The 20,057-nt window shown below is 44.9% G+C and overlaps 1 protein-coding gene across 1 annotated transcript in view; it reads right to left on the reverse strand.

The window, feature by feature from the left end:
* klhl14 (kelch like family member 14) overlaps window positions 1–20,057 on the reverse strand; it is a 149,481-nt gene that overhangs the window by 115,346 nt on the left and 14,078 nt on the right. The window contains exon 3 of the mRNA XM_033019674.1: window positions 16,890–17,011. Coding sequence (XP_032875565.1) covers window positions 16,890–17,011 — 122 coding nt within the window. The remainder of the gene's footprint in view (window positions 1–16,889; window positions 17,012–20,057) is intronic.

A 20,057-nucleotide genomic window follows, 5' to 3' on the forward strand; every position in this document is an offset into this window, starting at 1 on the left:
ACTGCTATAGCTGCCCCATCCAGGTAAATTTCAGGTATCTGCGATGATCCTTGTGAATGGTACTAAATAGTAAACATCTTTAAGATCAATGCTTGCCATGAAGTATCCTTTGGAATGTAGTTGTTTGGCAGTAACAACTGTTTCCATTTTGAAATGTATATACTTAACAAACATATTTAGTGAAGTTAAGTTAATGATGATGCGACATCCACCAACTTGTTTGGGTTTAGTGAATATATTACAAGGGTTCAGGTTTTCCCATGATACCCTTTGTAATTAGTCTCATCTGTTCAGCTTGTCCCTCTCGTTTCTTTAACGGAGAGGGGAAAATACCCTCTGGGGTGAATGTTGACCTGGTGGCAATTTTTCTAGTATGAATTGTATTTGTATCCACTAATGCCATTGAGTATATACTGATCACTCGTGATAGACTCCCGTGTGTTAGTATTACTCTATATGCTGGTAGGAACCAGACCCACCTACCTCCATGGTTATGGGTATTCTTCTGTTTCCTGCCGGTCCAACGAGTGTTGCACGTCGTCTGACGTGGCGGTGACGTTGGGGGGTGGCACATTTTCCATGGGGTCTGCTCTGGGCCCTGGTCTAAAGAAGACTTTCGGTGATAGAATGCGGACCCCGAGCTTTCATCAGTCCCATATGGTAGACGTCGACTGATGGACGCGATGGGGTGCTGCTGCTTATTGTTTTTGGTTTTGCTCGTCCCGGGGCCTGCCCTCATGAGAACAAAAGCTTGTTAAGGCCTCTCCATATCCTTCATATGCTTTGTGAGGTTTTTGCCAGAGAGCAGTGGGTCTGGCTCAGTGGCTGGGGTTTTGCACAACAGCGCAAATTTAGGATTTTATGGCAGGTCTTATGATTTGTTTACGAAGGTTGTGGTCATCTCCATATTGGTCCACGGAACGAGCAGACGATGTGATGGCTGACGTCAGGAGCCTGAGGACCGCTGCAGTTTTAGCTCCTGGTTCTGAATGTTTGCCCCAACGTGCCCCCACTTTTGGCTGTTTACAGCCGGCACTTTAAGAGACTCACAGTTCTCTGGAGCTGTATACCTTATTGACCACCTCTCCTGTAGGGCCTTGAACGGCCTCCTGCACGTGGGGCTGCCACGTAGCGGTCCACCACACCTAGCAGCTCTTCCTGTTCCTGCACCCCTTGCATACTCCCGAGATCTTCAGCCATCGTCCCCTCTTCTTGACCAGCCCAGTCCTGGTCACCAAAGCTACCCTCGGGTAAGGAGGAAGCAATGGACAGTGCACAAGACACTGTGGAGGGAGTGCCTGAACTCCCCCCTGCGAGAGCGCCCCTCACGAAGCGCGTCACACTGGAGCTCCTGCTCCAGGAGCCGCTCCAGCGGCTCAGGCGGCTGTCTCTCCCCCGGACGGGTGGAGAGACATCCCCGTCCGACAAGTCGGTAGCCACCGGCCGGACGCCTCTTCCGTGGCTTTACTTCCAGCCCGCTGCTCAGGCGCTAGCGGGCTGGGCTCGGACGCGGTGTCGGGGAATAGCGCAGGCCGGGTAAGCGGTCCTACCGCCTTGTTGCTGCCCCCCCCACTCTTCCGTGGCTTGGGGAACAGGTTTGTTCTAGAGCCTTTCTTCTCTGCCTGAAAGCAGAAGGCTCCTCCTGTGAAAGAAAAACCCGACCTCAGAGCTTACCTGACAGCCCGTTTCTTTCACCCCGTAGCGGGAGCGCCTGACTCCCCCAGAGTCCAAGGGGGGCCGCTTGCGTCTGGACTGGCACCGGCGCAGCACCCTGTCTGTGGACCGCAGCGTGTGCGGTCCTGGTGGCGTCTCTCCCCCTTCCGTGAATGGAACGCTCCTTGCCCGGAGTCCAACGGGGGCCGCTTGCGTCTGCTGCTTTGCTCCACCTGGAGCAACAAACAGACGCGAGTCGCTGGTTAAACTGAAGGTAAGTACTTACCTAAAGCTTCCTCTTTCAGGCTTGTAGCGGGAGCGGCTGACTGCTGCCTGCCGCTGTTGCCTGCTGAAACGTAATGCCGCGCATGCGTGCTGAGCGGGTTCTTCACGGAATCACTCACGTGACTCCGAAGTAAAATCATTATTTATGTTGTTCTTGCTGCTTTCACATAGATTATGCTATGAACCAGGATAGGTAGAAGAGTACTTTACACAATGCGATGCTATCACTATTAACATTATTATTGGTCAGAAAGATCACCACTATTCTTTCCCAAACTCGTGGAACATGGCACTTCAGGAACAACCTGGGCAATGACCTATATTTGTAATGTCCTCCGACATGGCAGTGGAGATGTTAAATAGGACTAATGTCGAAACAAGGAACTGAAGATGCTGGTTTACAACAAAAGACACAAAGTGCTGGAGTACCTCAGCGGGCCAGGCAGCATCCCTGGAGAACAGGGACATGGGATGTTTTGGGTCGGGACCGTGACATTGACGAGCTGGACCACTTTTGTTTTGCAAACATTTCAATAATAACTCTTTAACATAACTTCACACTGATTTTGAAACTGCAGTGTGTTTCACAGGCAGTTTTCAAGATCAACTTCGCACCTTCCTTCTAGCTCCCTATTTTGAATTGAATGGTTACTGGTAAAGTGTTTATGAAAATATATTGAATTATCTCTAAAGCAAATTATCATTTTTTCAAGATAAAGACATTCTACAGATCTAATTTGTTCATTAAATAAAAAGTTAAGTCAACTGCAAAACAAAAGCATTAAAAAAAAATGTATATGAAACTAACACCTCTACATTGCAAGTACTATCCAAAGATATATAAATCTTATTTTAAAATAATCAGTTTTGATTACTGGCTCACTGCTTCTGTACACTGATGACACAACGGGTGAAATCAGGCAGTATTTGGACTATTCACATTCTCCACCCACTTTCAATGGTGGGGATCTTGCCACAACACTGCGATCGGCTCTTGACTAAAATGTCCAGCTAAGCCATTTAGAAATATTATAACTTCCATCAGCTCCAAAAGATGGCTCATCTTACACAGGCTGATCAGGATGAATTCGCATTTCTCTTGAATATGTTCAAGAGAAGTGGGAAGAGAAAGAGTTAGAGGAAGGGAAGATGCAATCTAGACAGACTACTTCTGACAGGGCTATCAGTGAGCAATTCATCAGACTACACAGTTCCCCAGCCACCAACAGTCCACATTTTATCACAGCACAGTCCAATTACATGTGCTGCTTCCTTAAAATGGAATGGCTCACACTTTGCCAAATTCAAAGCATTACAATTTGTGACCAAATCTATAAACTAAACATGTTTAATCTATGAATAACATGTTTAGTGTTATTCAAACATTAATCAATTACCGTTCTTGCTGCTTTAAAAAATATATATATTATTTTAACCAAAAATAATTTATTCAACTATTTACAATAATATGTAGAATACTAAATTATTCAAAAGAAACCCACCATCACAATACAAGTAAAACAAAATGTCCTTAAATTACAATTTCCCCATCCTTATTAAGAATGCATTCCACCCACTGCGGTGCCCAGTGGTCCCGGAAATCCCCCAGGGCTCCCGTTGCAGCGTGTAGTCCCTTTCTAGTACCACCCGGGCGCAGACGTAACCCCGGGAAAAGGGCAGGCAGCCGGCTCGGACAGAGCCCTCTTCCGCCTGGCACCGTTACTTGCGGATGGCCAGCTTGGCCAGGCCCAGGAGCAACCCAACCAGGACATCTTCAGCCCTACTCTCTCCCCTATGCACAGGGTATCCAAAGATGAGGATAGTGGATGTAAAGTGCAGCCAAAAGGTGTTCGTGCTGCTTTGGTGTCGGACTTTCTCGTGCCTCCGCCTGTCCTAGTGCTGCCATGCAGCACAACACCATGGGAGACTGGCCACTGACTTGCAGTGATAGAGATAGTCAATGACTTTCTAAGGCAGTACTTACACTGTGCTTCAAACTGCAAATATTAGGCTTGACCAGGCTGCTGCTGGATAGCAGTGATGCATCTGTCTTGGCTGAGAAGCTGGCAGTGTGTGTAAGGTGTGAGATATCGACATGTGAGGGAGCAGTGGAGCATTTGAATGTTGGATACAAGTTCTGAACGATAGAGATTGTTAATAGGCGAGTGAGGAAGGCCATGGCAAAATGGAGGGGGAAATGGAGGAGGACTGGCCAAATTTTGTTCCTTCCACCACAGTGGTGAATGCTGTGGTGGATGTTTGTGTTAAATTTTTATTGTGTTTTTGTGTTTTCCTTTTTTATTGTACTGCTGCTGGCAAATTCATTTCACTTGCACTTGATGTGCAAGAGACGAATAAAACTGATTGATTGATTGATTGATTGATTGATTGATTGATTGATTGATTGATTGATTGATTGATTGATTGATTGACTGATTGATTGGCTGATTGAGCAGGATCTGAGGCTAGCGAGGTACAGACACTCCCCAACTTATATAAGGGTTATGTTCCGTGAACACCTACGGTAGTCTGATTGTACGTAAGTCGCAATCAGCATCCCCAATGCATACCCGAAATAACTCACTGAGTTTAAAGAAGCGTCTCGACTTGAAACATGGCCTGTCGATTCAGAGTTGGTGTTTAATTCTCCCCTTCAATTTCACATGCATTACCAGCCTATGGCTCTTTGTCAGATCCTACTGGTCTGCATGGGTCCAGCGAATATCCCTTCTCACCCTGCCATCCCTCTTTTCCCTCACTTCAGCATTTGAAATAACTAAGACGGAGAAGGTTACAGTCAAATGGGATTGGTATAGATGGGTACGATGGATGGCATGGATGTGGTTGGCCAAATGGCCTGTTTCTGTGCTGTACGACACTGCGACTGTAACTAAAGTGCTCTATGCTGCCAGCTGGCGGCTTTGGTCATAAGTGCTAAGAGCAGAATTAGGCCATTTGGCCCATCAAGTCTACTCCGCCATTCAATCATGGCTGATCTATCTCTCCCTCCTAACCCTATTTTCCTGCCTTCTCCCCATAACCCCTGACACCCGTCCTAATCAAGAATCTATCTATCTCTGCTTCAAACATATCCATTGACTTGGCCTATACAGCCTTCTGTGGCAAGGAATTCCACAGATTCACCACCCTCTGATTAAAGAAATTCCTTTTCATCTCCTTCCTAAAGGAACATCCTTTAATTTTGAGGCTATGATCTCTAGACCTAGACTCTACCACTAGTGGAAACATCCTCTCCAAATCCAGACTATCCAAGCCTTTCACTATTCTGTACGTTTCATTGAGGTCCCCCCCCCATTCATCTAAACCCACTCACCCCTGGAATCATTCTTGTAAATCTCCTCAGGTCCATCTCCAGGGCCAGCACATCCTTCCTCAGATATGGTGCCCAAAGTTATCAGACACATAATCCTAATTTTTCTATCTCAGGTTAGTGTTGCTGACATGAAAAACTCAGGGTGAAGTAGACTTTAGATTTTAGACTATACAGCACGGAAGCAGGCCCTTTGGCCCACTGAGTCCATGCCAACCAGCAATCACCCCATACACATCCTACATACTTTGGCCCATTTACAACTTTACTGAAGCCAATTAACCTACAAGCCTGTATATCTTTGGAGTATGGGGAGGAAATTGGAGGACCTGGGTAAATCCAAGTGGTCACAGGTAGAATCTATCTATTCTGTATATTCTGTATAGACAGCATCCATAGTCAGTATTGAACTGGGGTCTCTGCCGCTTTCTGGCAGCAACTCTAGCACTGCGTCGCTCTGCTGCCCTGTAGCGGCGTCTGAAATGTTCCTTTTTAATACGAAGTAATCATCAAGGTCATGTGTTATTGGTAACTAACTATGGATACCAAGTACAACACACAGAATGTTTTAAACTTTCATGGCCCACATGAGACAAATCACTTACTGAGCCTGACATCCCACAACAATCGATGGATTTTGATGTTCAGTAATCCCACAGTTGCAGTCACTTGGGTAACTGTACTATAGCCTGGATATTACTGCTATTAATATTAGTGGACTAATGCTTAATGCTGTCAAATAACTGTTTCTGCCACTATTTTGAAGCAGACACTAACCTTTTTATATCAAGCGTTTTAAGTGTTCATTTGCTAATATCGCTAGCAGGCTAATATCACTTTCCTGGAGTGCTGCTGATTATTATAGACTAACATTTCATCAACACGAATATTCAGTGCATAATTTTTAGCAGAATAATTTTGTTCATGTGCAGACTAATTGGACATTTCTGGTGATGCTTTTGAGAAAATATACACTGTGCCTCTTTTTTGACCCAGTTTTAGTTTATTTTTATCTCTCCACGACAGTGCCTCAGGGTGACTTACCTCATAATGTATGCTTGAAGCAGAAATGAAATTGCCGTTATTTGCTCAGCTTACTCCTTGATAACATGGATGAGAATGGGAATTCAGGCTGAGGGCTGCCATGCTGCCTTTGGAACATTAAGGGACCAGTTTCAGTGGGCTTCTTTTCAATATAATAAGGTACTTATGTGGATGGGAATAGGCAGTGGAGCAGAAACCCATCCGTCTCAGGCAAAGCCATGAAACCTTTTCCTACTAATGGTATGAAGGTCTTAAGCATTGCAGACAGCCAAGTGATGAGCACATGATGTCTAGGCCCAAGGTATAACTTGTGTCTGCAATGGCTACAAAGTGAATTTGATTTTGCGTCGACTCGGCGACTGTTTCACCGAACACTTCCGCTCGGTCTGCCAAGGACGACTGGTTCTCCCGGTTGCTAAGCCTTTTATCTGCCCTTCCCATTCTCATAGTGACCAATCTGTCCTGGGCCCTCTCGTTGCTAGAGTGAGACCACACGCAAACTGGAAGAGCACCTCATATTCCTCTTGTGTAGCTTGCAACAAGGGCATGAACATTGAATTCTTCAATTTTAGATAAATAACCTACAGACGCCACCCCTCTCTTTTCCCCTCCTTTCCCCCACCCCCCTCTCTACCCTGTGCCCAACCCTGAGCATGCACCCATTTCTCCCCTCCTGTACATTCCTTCCTCTGGCTTCACAATTTGCACATCTATTCTTATCGCACACCTTTTAACCTCTGGCCTTTGTCCAACCATTTGCCTACCAGCAACCCCCCCCCAACCCCCCCCTCACCTGTAATCACCGATCACTTATCAGAGTTTGTCATGCCCCTCCTCTCGTCCAGCTTTCCCCCACCTATCCATGTTTTCCAGTGATGCTGCCTGACCCACTCAGTTACACCAACATTTTGCGCCTTTCTTTGTATACCAGCATCTGCAGTTGTTTCTCGAAGTGATTTTGCAACCTGCTCACAGTTCACAATGGGAAACCCAAGTAACCTGTCCACTGGGGGCAAACCATGGGAAAATTATGGTTAAATACAGCTAGGTTCAATTGTTCCTGGCTCCTAAGCCAAAGCAAATTGGCAGTTCAAATCTGGCAGCAGGTAAAACAATAAGGCCCAAGAGGGAAACATAGTGGGGGTCAGTCTTGGACAGGTTCACCACTTGTTTACCTCAAATGAACAGCATCTGCAGTTCCTTATATCTACATGCTAAATACTTCAATAGGCTTATTAATTGGCCTCAGAATCATGCATTCTGTTTCTGCCCCATTTGTTTTGCTCATCTAGTTGCCAGTTTTATCTTGTGGGACCGGGAGCAACACATCTGATGTTCCAAACCCCGCAGCATGAACAAATGCCCTGGGCCATCCACAGAGCACTGCCCATGTCCTGTGCCTGAAAATTGCTATTGGGGTCACGCTGACAGAATCAAATGACCATGAAAGGGTCCAGTCTGAAAAGACTGGACCCTTTCCCACCCACCCGTCTCCAGTCACCACTTCATACCCAATTACCCACACCCTCCGTGCCACACAACATCACTTCTCCATCATCAACAATAAAAATAGAGGAAGTGGAAAGGCTTTTCAGAAGGCAGAAAAGCCGGAAATCTCCAGGACCGGACAATGTTTCCCCCTCTACTCTCAAGCTCTGTGCCGAACAACTGACACCGGTCTGCACGGACATTTTCAACCAGTCCCTGCAAACATGTACTGTCCCTACCTGCTTCAAAGTCTCCACTATTGTCCCTGTACCCAAAAAGGCACGTCCTGTCGCACTGACCTCTGTAGTCATGAAGACCCGTGAAAGGCTTGTGCCGGCCAAGCTGAAAAATATCACGAACCCCCTGCTGGACCCTCTGCAGTTTGCATATCGGGCCAATAGATCTGTGGATGACGCAGTCAACCTGGGCCTGCACTTCATCCTCCAGCACCTAGACCGCCAGGGGACCTATGCGAGGATTTTGTTGATTTTAGCTCTACATTCCACACCATTGTGCCAGTGCTACTACACTCCAAACTTTCCGAGTTGACTGTGCCTGAACCCCTCTGTTGGTGGATCACCAGCTTCCTGACAGACAGGAAGCAGCATGTGAGGCTGGGAAAGCACATCTCCGACTCAGCATAGGAGCACCGCAAGGCTGCGTACTCTCCCCTCTCATCTACTCTCTCTATACCAATGACTGCACCACCACTGAATCCTCTGTCAAGCTTCTCAAGTTTGCGGACGACACAACCCTGATTGGACTGATCCAGGATGGGGAGGAATCTGCCTACAGACAGGAAGTGTCACAGCTGGCGTCCTGGTGCCACAGCAACAACCGAGAGCTCAATGCTCTTAAGATAGTGGAATTGATTGTAGACTTTAGGAGAACTCCCCCTCCCCTCACCCCACTCACCATCAACAACACCACAGTCACATCTGTGGAGTCTTTTAAGTTCCTGGGAACCATCATCTCCAAGGACCTTAAGTGTGGGGCTACCATCGACTCCATAGTAAAAAAGGCACAACTAGAGGATGTACTTCCTGCGGCAGCTGAGGAAGCACAATCTGCCACAGGCAACGATGGTCCAATTCTACATGGCCATCGTAGAGTCTGTCCTCACCTTCTCCATCGTGGTCTGGTTTGGCTCAGCCACCAAGCACGACACCCGGAGGCTGCAGCGAATCGTCCGATCAGCTGAGAAGATTATTGGCTGCAACCTTCCCTCCATTGACGAATTGTACACTGCAAGGGCCAGGAAGCGAGCGGGTAAGATCATCTCTGACCCCTCTCATCCTGGCCACAAACTCTTTGAATCACTTCCCTTCGGAAGACGACTCCAGTCTCAAAGCTGCCACAGCCAGACATAAAATCAGCTTTTTTTCCAACAGTTGTAGCTCTACTCAATAACCAAAAATCTGTAGCCTCCTTTTGCTCTGGTATTTTATTTAATTAACATGTTTAATAAATAATGTTTTATTATTAATGTTTAATGTTTTATGTATCATTCGTAACTGTCACTGTATGTCATGTTGTCACGTGGGCGGAGCACCAAGGCAAATTCCTTGTATGTGAATACTTGGCCAATGAACTTATTCAATCAATCAATCAATTTCAATATGTATGTTTCATTCTATTGAAAAAAAGGTACGCTTCCTGTTTAGAGACTAGCATAAGACTTGTATCCCCAGACCCCCAAACCTCCTCAATGTATTGTCACGGCTGATTCCTCTGCAATCAATCACAGAGTAGATGATCATTACTCGAGAAGAACTGTGGAATATGTGTCCCCTACCCATGTTCTCCTGAGCTGCTGCCTGACCCAATGAGGTACTCCAGCACTCTGCGTCTTCTTGTGGAACACTCTTCTCACCTTCGTATGCCCACAGAAATTGGACACCATCTTATCTTGCTCTATGCTCTATGCTGGCATGCAAGACCTAATATTTATCAATGTGCTTACATCAGACTAATTCTTAGTGAAGATAAGAGTTAAGCAAGACTGCGTCATTACTCCAACATTTTTCTCAACGTGTCTTATTGACATGTTGCATGTCACATTTGACGTTTCCCATGGGAGCGGAGCAAAATCTTCAAAATGAATGGGAAGCAATTCAACTTATGGTGACGACACTACAGAATCAAGGTCATCCGATACTTAGTTGTCCAGCTGAAGCATGCAGATGGTATTTGCAGTTGCTCACACTCAGAAGAGCTCCAAGCCATCATCGACACTTTCACTGAAACAGATGAGAGGATGGGCCTTACATTCAAAATGGGTAAAATATCTGCCCTCAACTACAGAGGCCTGTTGAATCTTAATTCCCTCAATAATAAGTTAATGGTATCGCTGGATAATATGATCTGCTTCCAATGTCTACCCCTTGCCAAAGGCAGACATCAATGATGCAATTCAACCACCGTCCTTAGTGCACCAGCACAGGCACAGGTTGATTGAGGAAAAGGATATTTGAAGACCAAGACCCGCATGTGACATGAAGCTCATGATCCACTGGACAACTGTGGTCCCTGCCCTCCTAAATGCTTCTGAAATCAGGACTACCTACAGCGGGCATCAGAAGACACTGGAAAACAGCATCAACAATGTCTCTGCAAAATCCTGCAACTTCACTGGAAGAATAAGTGAAACAACAATGGTGTCCTCTCCCAGGCCAACAACACAAGCTACGGCTTCACTTGGTTGGGTACATGGTGCGGGTCATAATGATCCCATGCCCAACTCCGGTCTCCAGAACAGATACTAGTTCAAGATGCAAAGAGACGACCAGGTAGACTGTGGACAAAATTCACGAATATGTTGTGCAGTCTGTGACTGTGCAGTCTAAGATGCAAAGAGACGACCAGGTAGACGGTGGACAAGATTCGCAAATATGTTAAACGCTGTTTTGGACTGAAGAGCTTGTTTCCCTGCTATGTGGCTCTGTACCTCTAACTGATGCACTCCCAGTGGCTCCTGGCAATCTCTGGACTATAATCGTTCAATGCAGAGAAGGAGCATTTGCAATGATTTTGGGAAACTAAAGGTCATGCACTGGGAGCACAAAGAAGTTTAAATGAGGGAAGATGTGAACCTCTTCACAGACTACCCACAGGCTGCCCCATCATCAATCACCTCCCGTGTCGTTGGAAGAGTCAGCAGTTCTCTCACATAGCCCCTAATGAACGAATGGATCGACTGGGCTTGTATTCACTGGAATGAAGAAGGACGAGAGGATATCTTATAGAAACATATTAAAAAATTATGGGATTGGACAGGCTAGATGTTCCTGATGTTGAGGGAGTCCAGAACCAGGGGTCACAGGTTAAGAATAAGGGGTAGGCCATTTAAGACTGAGATGAGGGAAAACTTCTTCACCTAGAGAGTTGTGAATCTGTGGAATTCTCTGCCACAGCAGGCAGTGGAGGCCAATTCACTGGATGTTTTCAAGAGAGAGTTAGATATAGCTCTTAAGGCTAACAGAATCAAGGGATGTGGGGAGAAAGCAGGAATGGGGTACTGATTTAGGATGATTAGCCATGATCATATTGAATGGCGGTGCTGGCTCGAAGGGCCGAATGGCCTAATCCTGCACCTATTTTCTATATTTCTATGTTTCTTCCAAGCCTACAAAGCACAAGTGTAAGTAAGTCATCCTCAATGCCGGGAATAGACACAAAAACCTGGAGTAACTCAACAGGACAGGCAGCATCTCTGGAGAGAAGGAATGGGTTTCGGGTCGAGACCCTTCTTCAGACTGGTTCAGGATAAGTGAAACGAGAGATATAGACGGTGATGTGGAGAGATAAAGTACAATGAATGAAAGATATGTAAAAATGTGATGATGATAAAGGAAACAGGCCATTGTAAGTTGTCTGTAGAGTGAAAATGAGAAACTAGAGTGGCTTGGGTGGGGGAAAGATAGAAAGAGAGGGAATGCCAGGGCTACCTGAAGTGAGAGAAATCAATAATCACACCACTGGACTGTAAGCTGCCCAAGCGAAATTTGAGATGTTGTTCCTCCAATTTGCATTTAGCCTCACTGTAACAATGGAGGAGACCGAGGACAGAAAGGTCTGTATAGGAATGGGAAGGAGAATTTAGTGTCCACCAACCCGGTGATAAGGTTAATTCACGGCTGAGCGAAGGTGTTCCGATCCGCGAAATAATCGCCCAGTCTGCGTTTGGTCTCGCCAATGTATAAGAGTTCACATCTTGAACAATGGATGCAGTAGATGAGGTTGGAGGAGGTGCAAGTGAACCTCTGTCAAACCTGAAAGGACCGTCGGGGTCCCTGGACAGAGTTGAGGGAGGAGGTACAGCGACAGGTGTTGCATCTTCTGTGGTTGCAGGGGAAGGTACCTGAGGAGGGGGTGGTTTGGGTGGTAAGGGATAAGTTAACCAGGAAGTTGCGGAAGGAACGGTCTCTGCGGAAGGTGGAAAGGGGAGGAGATGGAAAAATGTGGTTAGTGGTGAGATCCCATTGGAGGTGGTGGAAATTTTGGAAAATTATGTGTTGATGGGGTGGAAGGTAAGGACTAGGGGGACTGTCTCTGTTGCCACTTGGTGGAGGGGGAGCAAGGGCAGAGCTGTGGGATACCGAGGAGACACGAGTGAGGACCTCATCTATGATGGAAGAGGGGAACCCCCGTTCCCTAAAGAATGATGACATCTCCGATGTTCTAGTATGTAACACCTCATCTTGGGCACAGATATGGCATAGACGGAGGAATTGGGAGAAGGGGATAGAGTCTTTGCAAGATGCAGGGTGGGAAGAAGTGTAGTCGAGATAGTTGTGGGAGTCAGAGGGTTTGTAATAAACGTCAGTCAATACCGGGGAGCCTCCTGTGGATCAATCTTTATCCGTTAAATCTCATCATCAGACATTCATTTGAAGACCTCTGAGCCTTTAAAGAGCTCTATGTCTTAAATATGGTCAAAGAATGTTTTAAAGCGTTCTGCTTGAATAAGCATCCAATTTTTGCAGTAACTTCACAAACCATAATGAGAAATTACTAATGTTTTTGAATACTAGACTAAACAAGTAATGACAATCGTCAGAAGACGCGATGACAAAATGTTTTGCTCAGATTATTTTAAATGATTCACTGCTGATAAAACTTTTGAACAGATGTTTTCCTGGCAAGTTCTGAGCATTAAATGCCATTCAGTTTGCTTAAAGGAAAGGCTGGGAGGGATGAAAATGACCCACAATGAATTACCTGTATATCAGCAAGATTGGGGTTGCCACAGTCTGAGAGAAGAAGAAAAGTGGCCAAATTAGATTGCCTGAACAGGTGCTCCCAAGATGGCGCCCAACCCAGATAATTATTTGCATACTAGTCACCAAAGCAGATCTACAATCACAAATTACAATCGCTCCACACTCTTAAATCTCTATTCCTACAGCAACATTTCTTACTTTAACTGATCTTCTAAAACTCCTCTCAGATATTCCATCATGTATCTGTACATTGTAATTGACTTGATTGTAATCATGAATTGTCTTTCTGCTGACTGGATAGCACACAACAAAGGCTTTTCACTGTACCATAGAAACATAGAAGCATAGAAACATAGAAAACAGGTGCAGGAGTAGGCCATTCGGCCCTTCGAGCCGATGATGGCTGATCATCCAAAAACAGTACCCGTTCCTGCTTTATCCCTATATCTCTTGATTCCTTTAGCCCTAAGAGCTAAATCAAAATCTAATACCTTGGAAAACATGACAATAAACTGAACTGTAAATGGGGAACATATTTCACATCCCCCTTAATTCCTTTTCTACATCTTCCTTTCCTGTAGAGCAATTTCAAAGTGATCTTAAATCTCCAAGCCTTTTGTCAGTGATGTGATGGCACCATCACAGTGCCTTTACACATCTTGGTAAAACTCCTCAAAAAGGGTAAAAATAACGTGAAATTTCAGTATCATATATTGCCTAGTTCATAACTACTTAAGTATCCTGTCACCAATCTACCATAATTGTTTCCTTAATCACATCATAATACAAATTATGCTTTATGAGTTATTTTTAAGCCGATGTTTCAATCAATTAAATTTTTACAGCTAGCAACTGATTCCTTTTTCTGCCTGAATTAAGTCATCATCTTTGAAATTAAATACCCAAACTATATGACATCACCATCTGTATATCCATTTTACATGGTTTATAATGTTTATGGACATTGTAACATGTAAATTTGACAATACTTGGGATGATAAGGTGCATGAGGTGTCATTGTTGTTTGGTAGTCTAAGCATCATACAGCACAGAAACAGACCCTTCAGCCCAACCAAGACACTCCACTGGTCCCACCTGCTGGTGTTTGGCCCATATCCCTCAAATCCTTTCCTGTCCACGTACCTGAGTGGGAGATGGGGGAATTAGCATTACCAATGTTATGGGAAGAGCAATAGGCCTCAGCAGCATCTTGTAGAGGGAGTCCTAGTTTGTAGGCGTGCACATTTATGATCATCAGTGGATACATAGAAAAGGAAGCTTTGGTTGGCGCCATGGATCTGGCAGAAGATGTAGCGGAGGTGTGGTCCAAGGCATGAATGGGAGAGCGAAGCCTGGAGCGACTGACTAAAAGGTATTGATGCGCAGTGGATAGTGTAGATCATAGGACATAGAGGGATATGGTTGGGAATAGTAATGGATGGAGTATAGGTACCTGAGATGTCGGCCAGGCCACAACTGGGATGCCAAGAAACGAAGCTGGAAGTGACATGGAACAAGATGGCATGAAGTGTTGAGGAAAGACACGTGACTGTCGTAGGGAGTCTGGGTCAGAACATGGTCAAAGAACAGGAGAGCAGCAGGTATCAGAAGGAGAGCATTGAGACACTGTAGAAGGGAGTCTGAGGAACTTTCATCAGAGAGAGGGGAACTTCTTCAAAATGGCCATACTTTGAAGAGATTTCGTAGTGGAGCAATAGAACGCAGATACAATAGCCTGCAGACGCTGGAATCATGAGTAAATCTATCTGAAATCTTGTTTCTGGCAATTAAACATTTAGTGCGCATTTGCAGTATTTATATGTTATTATTATTAGTAGTAATATTAACCATTTTATTATAATCATTCTGTTGAAACTCCTCCTTGACCATAACTCACTCCTTTTTTTAGTCTTCAATCACTATCTCAGTCGCACTGATTCAGTGCTAGTTTCTTGATTATCCCCACACGTGATCATTTCACTATTAATTGTGCTAAATACAACTACCTAAGTCCTCAGCTCTGGAATATTCTGCCTACGCTTCTCCACCTCGAGTCATAGAGTGATAGAATTATACAGCATGGAAACAGGCCCTTCAGCCCAACTTGGCCACGTCGACCAAGATACCTCTTGATCTCTTTTATTCTTTAAAATACTCCTTGGAACCCAGCCCTTTGACCATGTACCTACTTGTTAATTTGTTTCACCGTAATATGATATTTATGAGATTTACTTGATTAATCTTCAGCACAGTTGCATAGCAGTAAGGCTGCTGCCTTACTGCCCCAAAGACCCGGGTTAGATCAGGACTATGGGTGCTGTCTGAATGGAGTTTGTACGTTTTCCCTGTGACCATGTGGATTTTCTCTGGGAGCTCGGTTCCCACCCACACTCCAAAGATGTCCAGGTTTATAGGTTAGTTGACTTTGGTAAAATTGTATATGGCCCCTAGTGTATGTAGGATAGTGTTAATGTTCGGAGTGATCACTTGTCAGCGTGGACTCGGTGTCTGCTTCCGCGCTGTATCTCTAAACTAAATTAGAGGCCACGGATTCCAATTGAAATGAATTGAGGCTCTGATCCTCTGGTAGATCTGGCCAGTGTTTCTGTGGTTTGAGTACAGTAAAATATTATTCAGAACACTTAGCAAAAGACTACATCTTTCAGAAGAAATGATTGAAGATAACTGTCATTAAAGTGGGTTGAACTCATTTAAGGACTCCCGCAACGTTGTATTTCAGTCAGGATCAATCAGTCATGAGCAACAATAGCTTACCAAAAGAACAAAAAATGAATCTGTTTAAAGACCAAGTGAGTAGGAAGGAACTGCAGATGCTGGTTTAAACCGAAGATAGACACAATAGACAATAAACAATAGGTGCAGGAGTAGGCCATTCGGCCCTTCAAGCCAACACCGCCATTCAATGTGATCATGGCTGATCATCCCCAATCAGTATCCCATTCCTGCCTTCTCCCCATGTCCCCTGACCCCGCTATTTTTAAGAGCCCTATCTAGCTCTCTCTTGAAAGCATCCAGAGAACCTGCCTCCACCGCCCTCTGAGGCAGAGAATTCCACACTCACCACTCTCTGTGAGAAAAAGTGTTTCCTCGTCTCCGTTCTAAATGGCTTACTCCTTATGCCCCTGTCCCACTTAGGAAACCTGAATGGAAACCTCTGGAGACTTTGCGCCCACCCAAGGTTTCCGTGCGGTTTCCGTGCGGTTTCCGGAGGTTTTTGTCAGTCTCCCTACATGCTTCCACTACCTGCATCCTCCGGCAACCACCTGCAACCTCCGGGATCCGCACTGAAACTTTGGGTGGGGCGCAAAGTCTCCAAAGGTTTCCGTTCAGGTTTCCTAAGTGGGACAGGGGCATTATTCTTAAACTGTGGCCCCTGGTTCTGGAATCCTCCAACATCGGGGACATGTTTCCTGCCTCTAGCGCGTCCAAACCCTTAACAATCTTATATGTTTCAATGTAATGTTTTGGTTCGAGACCCACTCTTCAGACCAGCATCTCAAAAAGGAGGTTTCCACCCAAATCGTCACCCATTCCTTCTCCCCAGACATGCTGCCTGTGCCGCTGAGTTACCCCAGCATTTTGAGTCTATCTAAAGACCAAGTAATTCAGAGAAGTATTTTGCTTAAAAAAAAAAACGACTCACTGCTGAAATGGAATGAATTATGTACAGTAATTGAGCACAATCAACACAAAAGTTTTACAAGTCACTTGCAGAAAGGATGACTGAGATGGACAGAAGGACAATCAAAGCGTACACTGATTCCAGATCCCTTGTTCAACAATGCAGGATAGTTTCCAACAGCCACACTCAGAAATTAATGGGATGATTTTGGGCCCACACCTACTTGTAAGAATTTTCCATGTTTTCTTCTCTTCATCATAATACTGAACTAAGTTGCTTGGAAGTCGATCTGGACCAGGAGGCAATCCACCGACCAATAACAAGAGTCTCTTACTGGAACGAATCCTGCATAGAGGGTTCAAAGAAAATTGAAAGAGTTTTATTATGCAAAATGAACAAAATGAAAATTGACTGTCATTATCATTATTTCGCCACAAAACATCATAGTCTGGTTTAGAATTGCCACCGATCCAATTTGGAAGTGGGCCTTCTGATTTTTGAGGTATGGGTCTTTAGAGATACAGCATGCAAACAGGTACTTCGGCCGACCAAGTCCGCGCTGACCAGCGATCCCCACACATGAACATTATTCTACACACATCGTGGACAATTTTACTAAGCCAATTAACCTACAAACCTGTACGTCTTTGGAATGTGGGAGGAAACTGGAGCATCTGGGATAAACCCACGCGGTCATGGAGAGAACATACAAACTCCGTACAGACAAGCACCCATAGTCAGGATCGAACCCAGGTCTCTGGCGCCGTACGACAGCAACTCTACCACTGGCCACCGTGCCACGCTTTGAAATTTGAAAATTGTAAACAAGCAATTAACTTTTTTTATTTCTCTGCCAGTTTTTTTCTTTCCTAACTCCTCATTTTGACGATGAACTGTATACCTAGTCGAAAGGTACCTGAATGTAGTTCTGTTACCAACAAATGTCTACATGTATACACTTCAGGTAGAGGTCACTGGAGACTTCAGGAGGAAAAACCCAGGCCTGAGCTCAACAGTATTGATGCTAATTGTACCTCTGCCTTTTTAGGATGTCAGCTCAGCACATCCTGGAGCTATCTGTTTAGTTTAGGTCAGCAATCCAGTATCTTCACTAGATCAGTGATCGTCATAATGTAATTCTTAAATTACATCCACTTTTTTTTCATAAATTTTTATTTCAAAAATTTTGAGTACATTTTCACAAATAGCAAAACCATGTTAGGGCACAAACCATAACTTCTTCATCTTCCTGATGTTGTTTTTGACTTTTACCATGCTGCTAACCTTGTTGTTTACCCAAAAGTTGCTAGCACAATGACTCTGGAAATGTTGGACTCTGGAAATGTGCCAGTCTCTTGGATTATATTGTCTTTTATCCATCTCATTTGTCTCAAGTCAGCAAGCGAATGCCAGCAAAAGGACATCATGAGCGTAAACAAACCAGGAGCAGCAGGAAGCAATGCAGTCTCTTGAGCTTATTCTTCCTTTGTAATAACGTGGCTGATCTGACCTCTGCCCCCAGCCCCATTTTCTGAGTCTCCATTTCTCTAATGACTCTTTTATGATTCAAAAATCTACCTACCTCAACTTTGAATGTGCTGAGTCAATTCCTAAAACTAGACCAAGGGGGACCCGTTGGGTCCCGTCCCCTCAACACGTGGTTGCGGGGGGGGGGAGGGGGGGCTGCGGTGTCACAAACACCCCCCCCCCCACACACACAGGGGGGGGGAGAGGGGTGAGAGGGGGTGGGAGGGGGGGAGTGGGGCTAGAGGGGGGAAGGGAGGGGGAGGGAGGTGGAGGGGGAGGGGGGAGAGGAGAGGGGGTGGGGAGTGGGGGAGGCTTCGGTCCTCTGGCAGATCTGGCCAGTGTAGCATTGCAGGGGCAGATAGCTCAGCACCATGCTGAGGAATCCCAGCTAGAGAAAGCTCCACTGTCGGATATCATGTTGTTGGGATTTCCTTATGAGGAAGTGGCTGAATATTTGTCAGAGGCACTGGTCAGAACCCACATCAGTCTCTTTCAACCATTATAAAACTTTTCCAACCATTTCTGCTTTTACTTCGGATAGCCAGACCTGTAGTTTACTTTTTGGTTTTGCATTTCCCAATGAAATGGGAAATGCAAAATTAGATTGTTCCCGATGTTGGGGAAGTCCAGGACAAGGGGTCACAGCTTAAGGATAAGGGGGAAATCCTTTAAAACCGATTTGAGAAAAACTTTTTTCACACAGAGAGTGGTGAATCTCTGGAACTCTCTGCCACAGAGGGTAGTTGAGGCCAGTTCATTGGCTATATTTAAGAGGGAGTTAGATGTGGCCCTTGTGGCTAAAGGGATCAGAGGGTATGGAGAGAAGGCAGGTACGGGATACTGAGTTGGATGATCAGCCATGATCATATTGAATGGCGGTGCAGGCTCGAAGGGCCGAATGGCCTACTCCTGCACCTAATTTCTATGTTTCTATGTTTTTATGATTGAATCGCGAAGGGAAAATAATGGAATGAAGAGCATGTGAAAGGCTCAGCTTGCAATGAAATGTGTTGATCATGAAGTGAGTGGAGTGCTTTCCAAAACTGAAGTATTAATAACTCTTTGAGTAGATGATCAAAGTCAAAGGTCACGTTCTGCTTAGTATTATTTAATGATTCAAGGGAAGGCAAGGAAAATTATAGGAAATCAATGCAGGGGAAAGAGAGAAGATTTTTGGATGTTTTTGGAGATGGTTTTATTGCATTAATTGTGTGAATTTCCATGATGTGAATGTGACTGGTGGGTCTGCTCGAGCTGATAAGAGTGCCAAGAAACTTCCAAAAGTGTTGACTGAAATCATTTGTGAGGGGGGTCATCCAAGAGGGGTTTATTTGCCTGAACTAGTGCTGTGACGTGATTAGTTTATTTTGGAAGAACATGCCAAATTATATGGACTTGCAAAGGAGGAGAAATCTACGCCTGCAATTGAAGCCCCCAAGGGCCTCCTAAGATTGTTGCTCGGGTGACAATACAACTGGAATCTACAAGTGAAAACCCCTTCTGTTGTACCAAGATGTAAACCTTGGGCACAGAAAATAATTCATAAGCATTCTCCTTGTTTATGGATGTCTAAACAGAGGCCCCGAGTTACTGTTGTCATATTGGAGACATGATTTTGGCACCACTTAATCCCTCAATTTTGAACTCTGATGTGAAATTAAATAAACTAATTGTATACTCTCTTCATTTTCGAAGAATCAGAGGATCTCATTGAAATCTACAAAATGTTCCATGTGGCTTGATAGTGTAGATCAATGTATTAATGTCAAGTAAAAGAGGCCACGGTCTCAAAACATGGGTTCACTTGTTCAAGACCGAGATGAGAAGAAATGTTGTCATGTAAAGGATAGGATTTGGTATTCTC

The sequence above is a fragment of the Amblyraja radiata genome, chromosome 4, assembly GCF_010909765.2.
Source record: "Amblyraja radiata isolate CabotCenter1 chromosome 4, sAmbRad1.1.pri, whole genome shotgun sequence".
NCBI lineage: Eukaryota > Metazoa > Chordata > Chondrichthyes > Rajiformes > Rajidae > Amblyraja > Amblyraja radiata.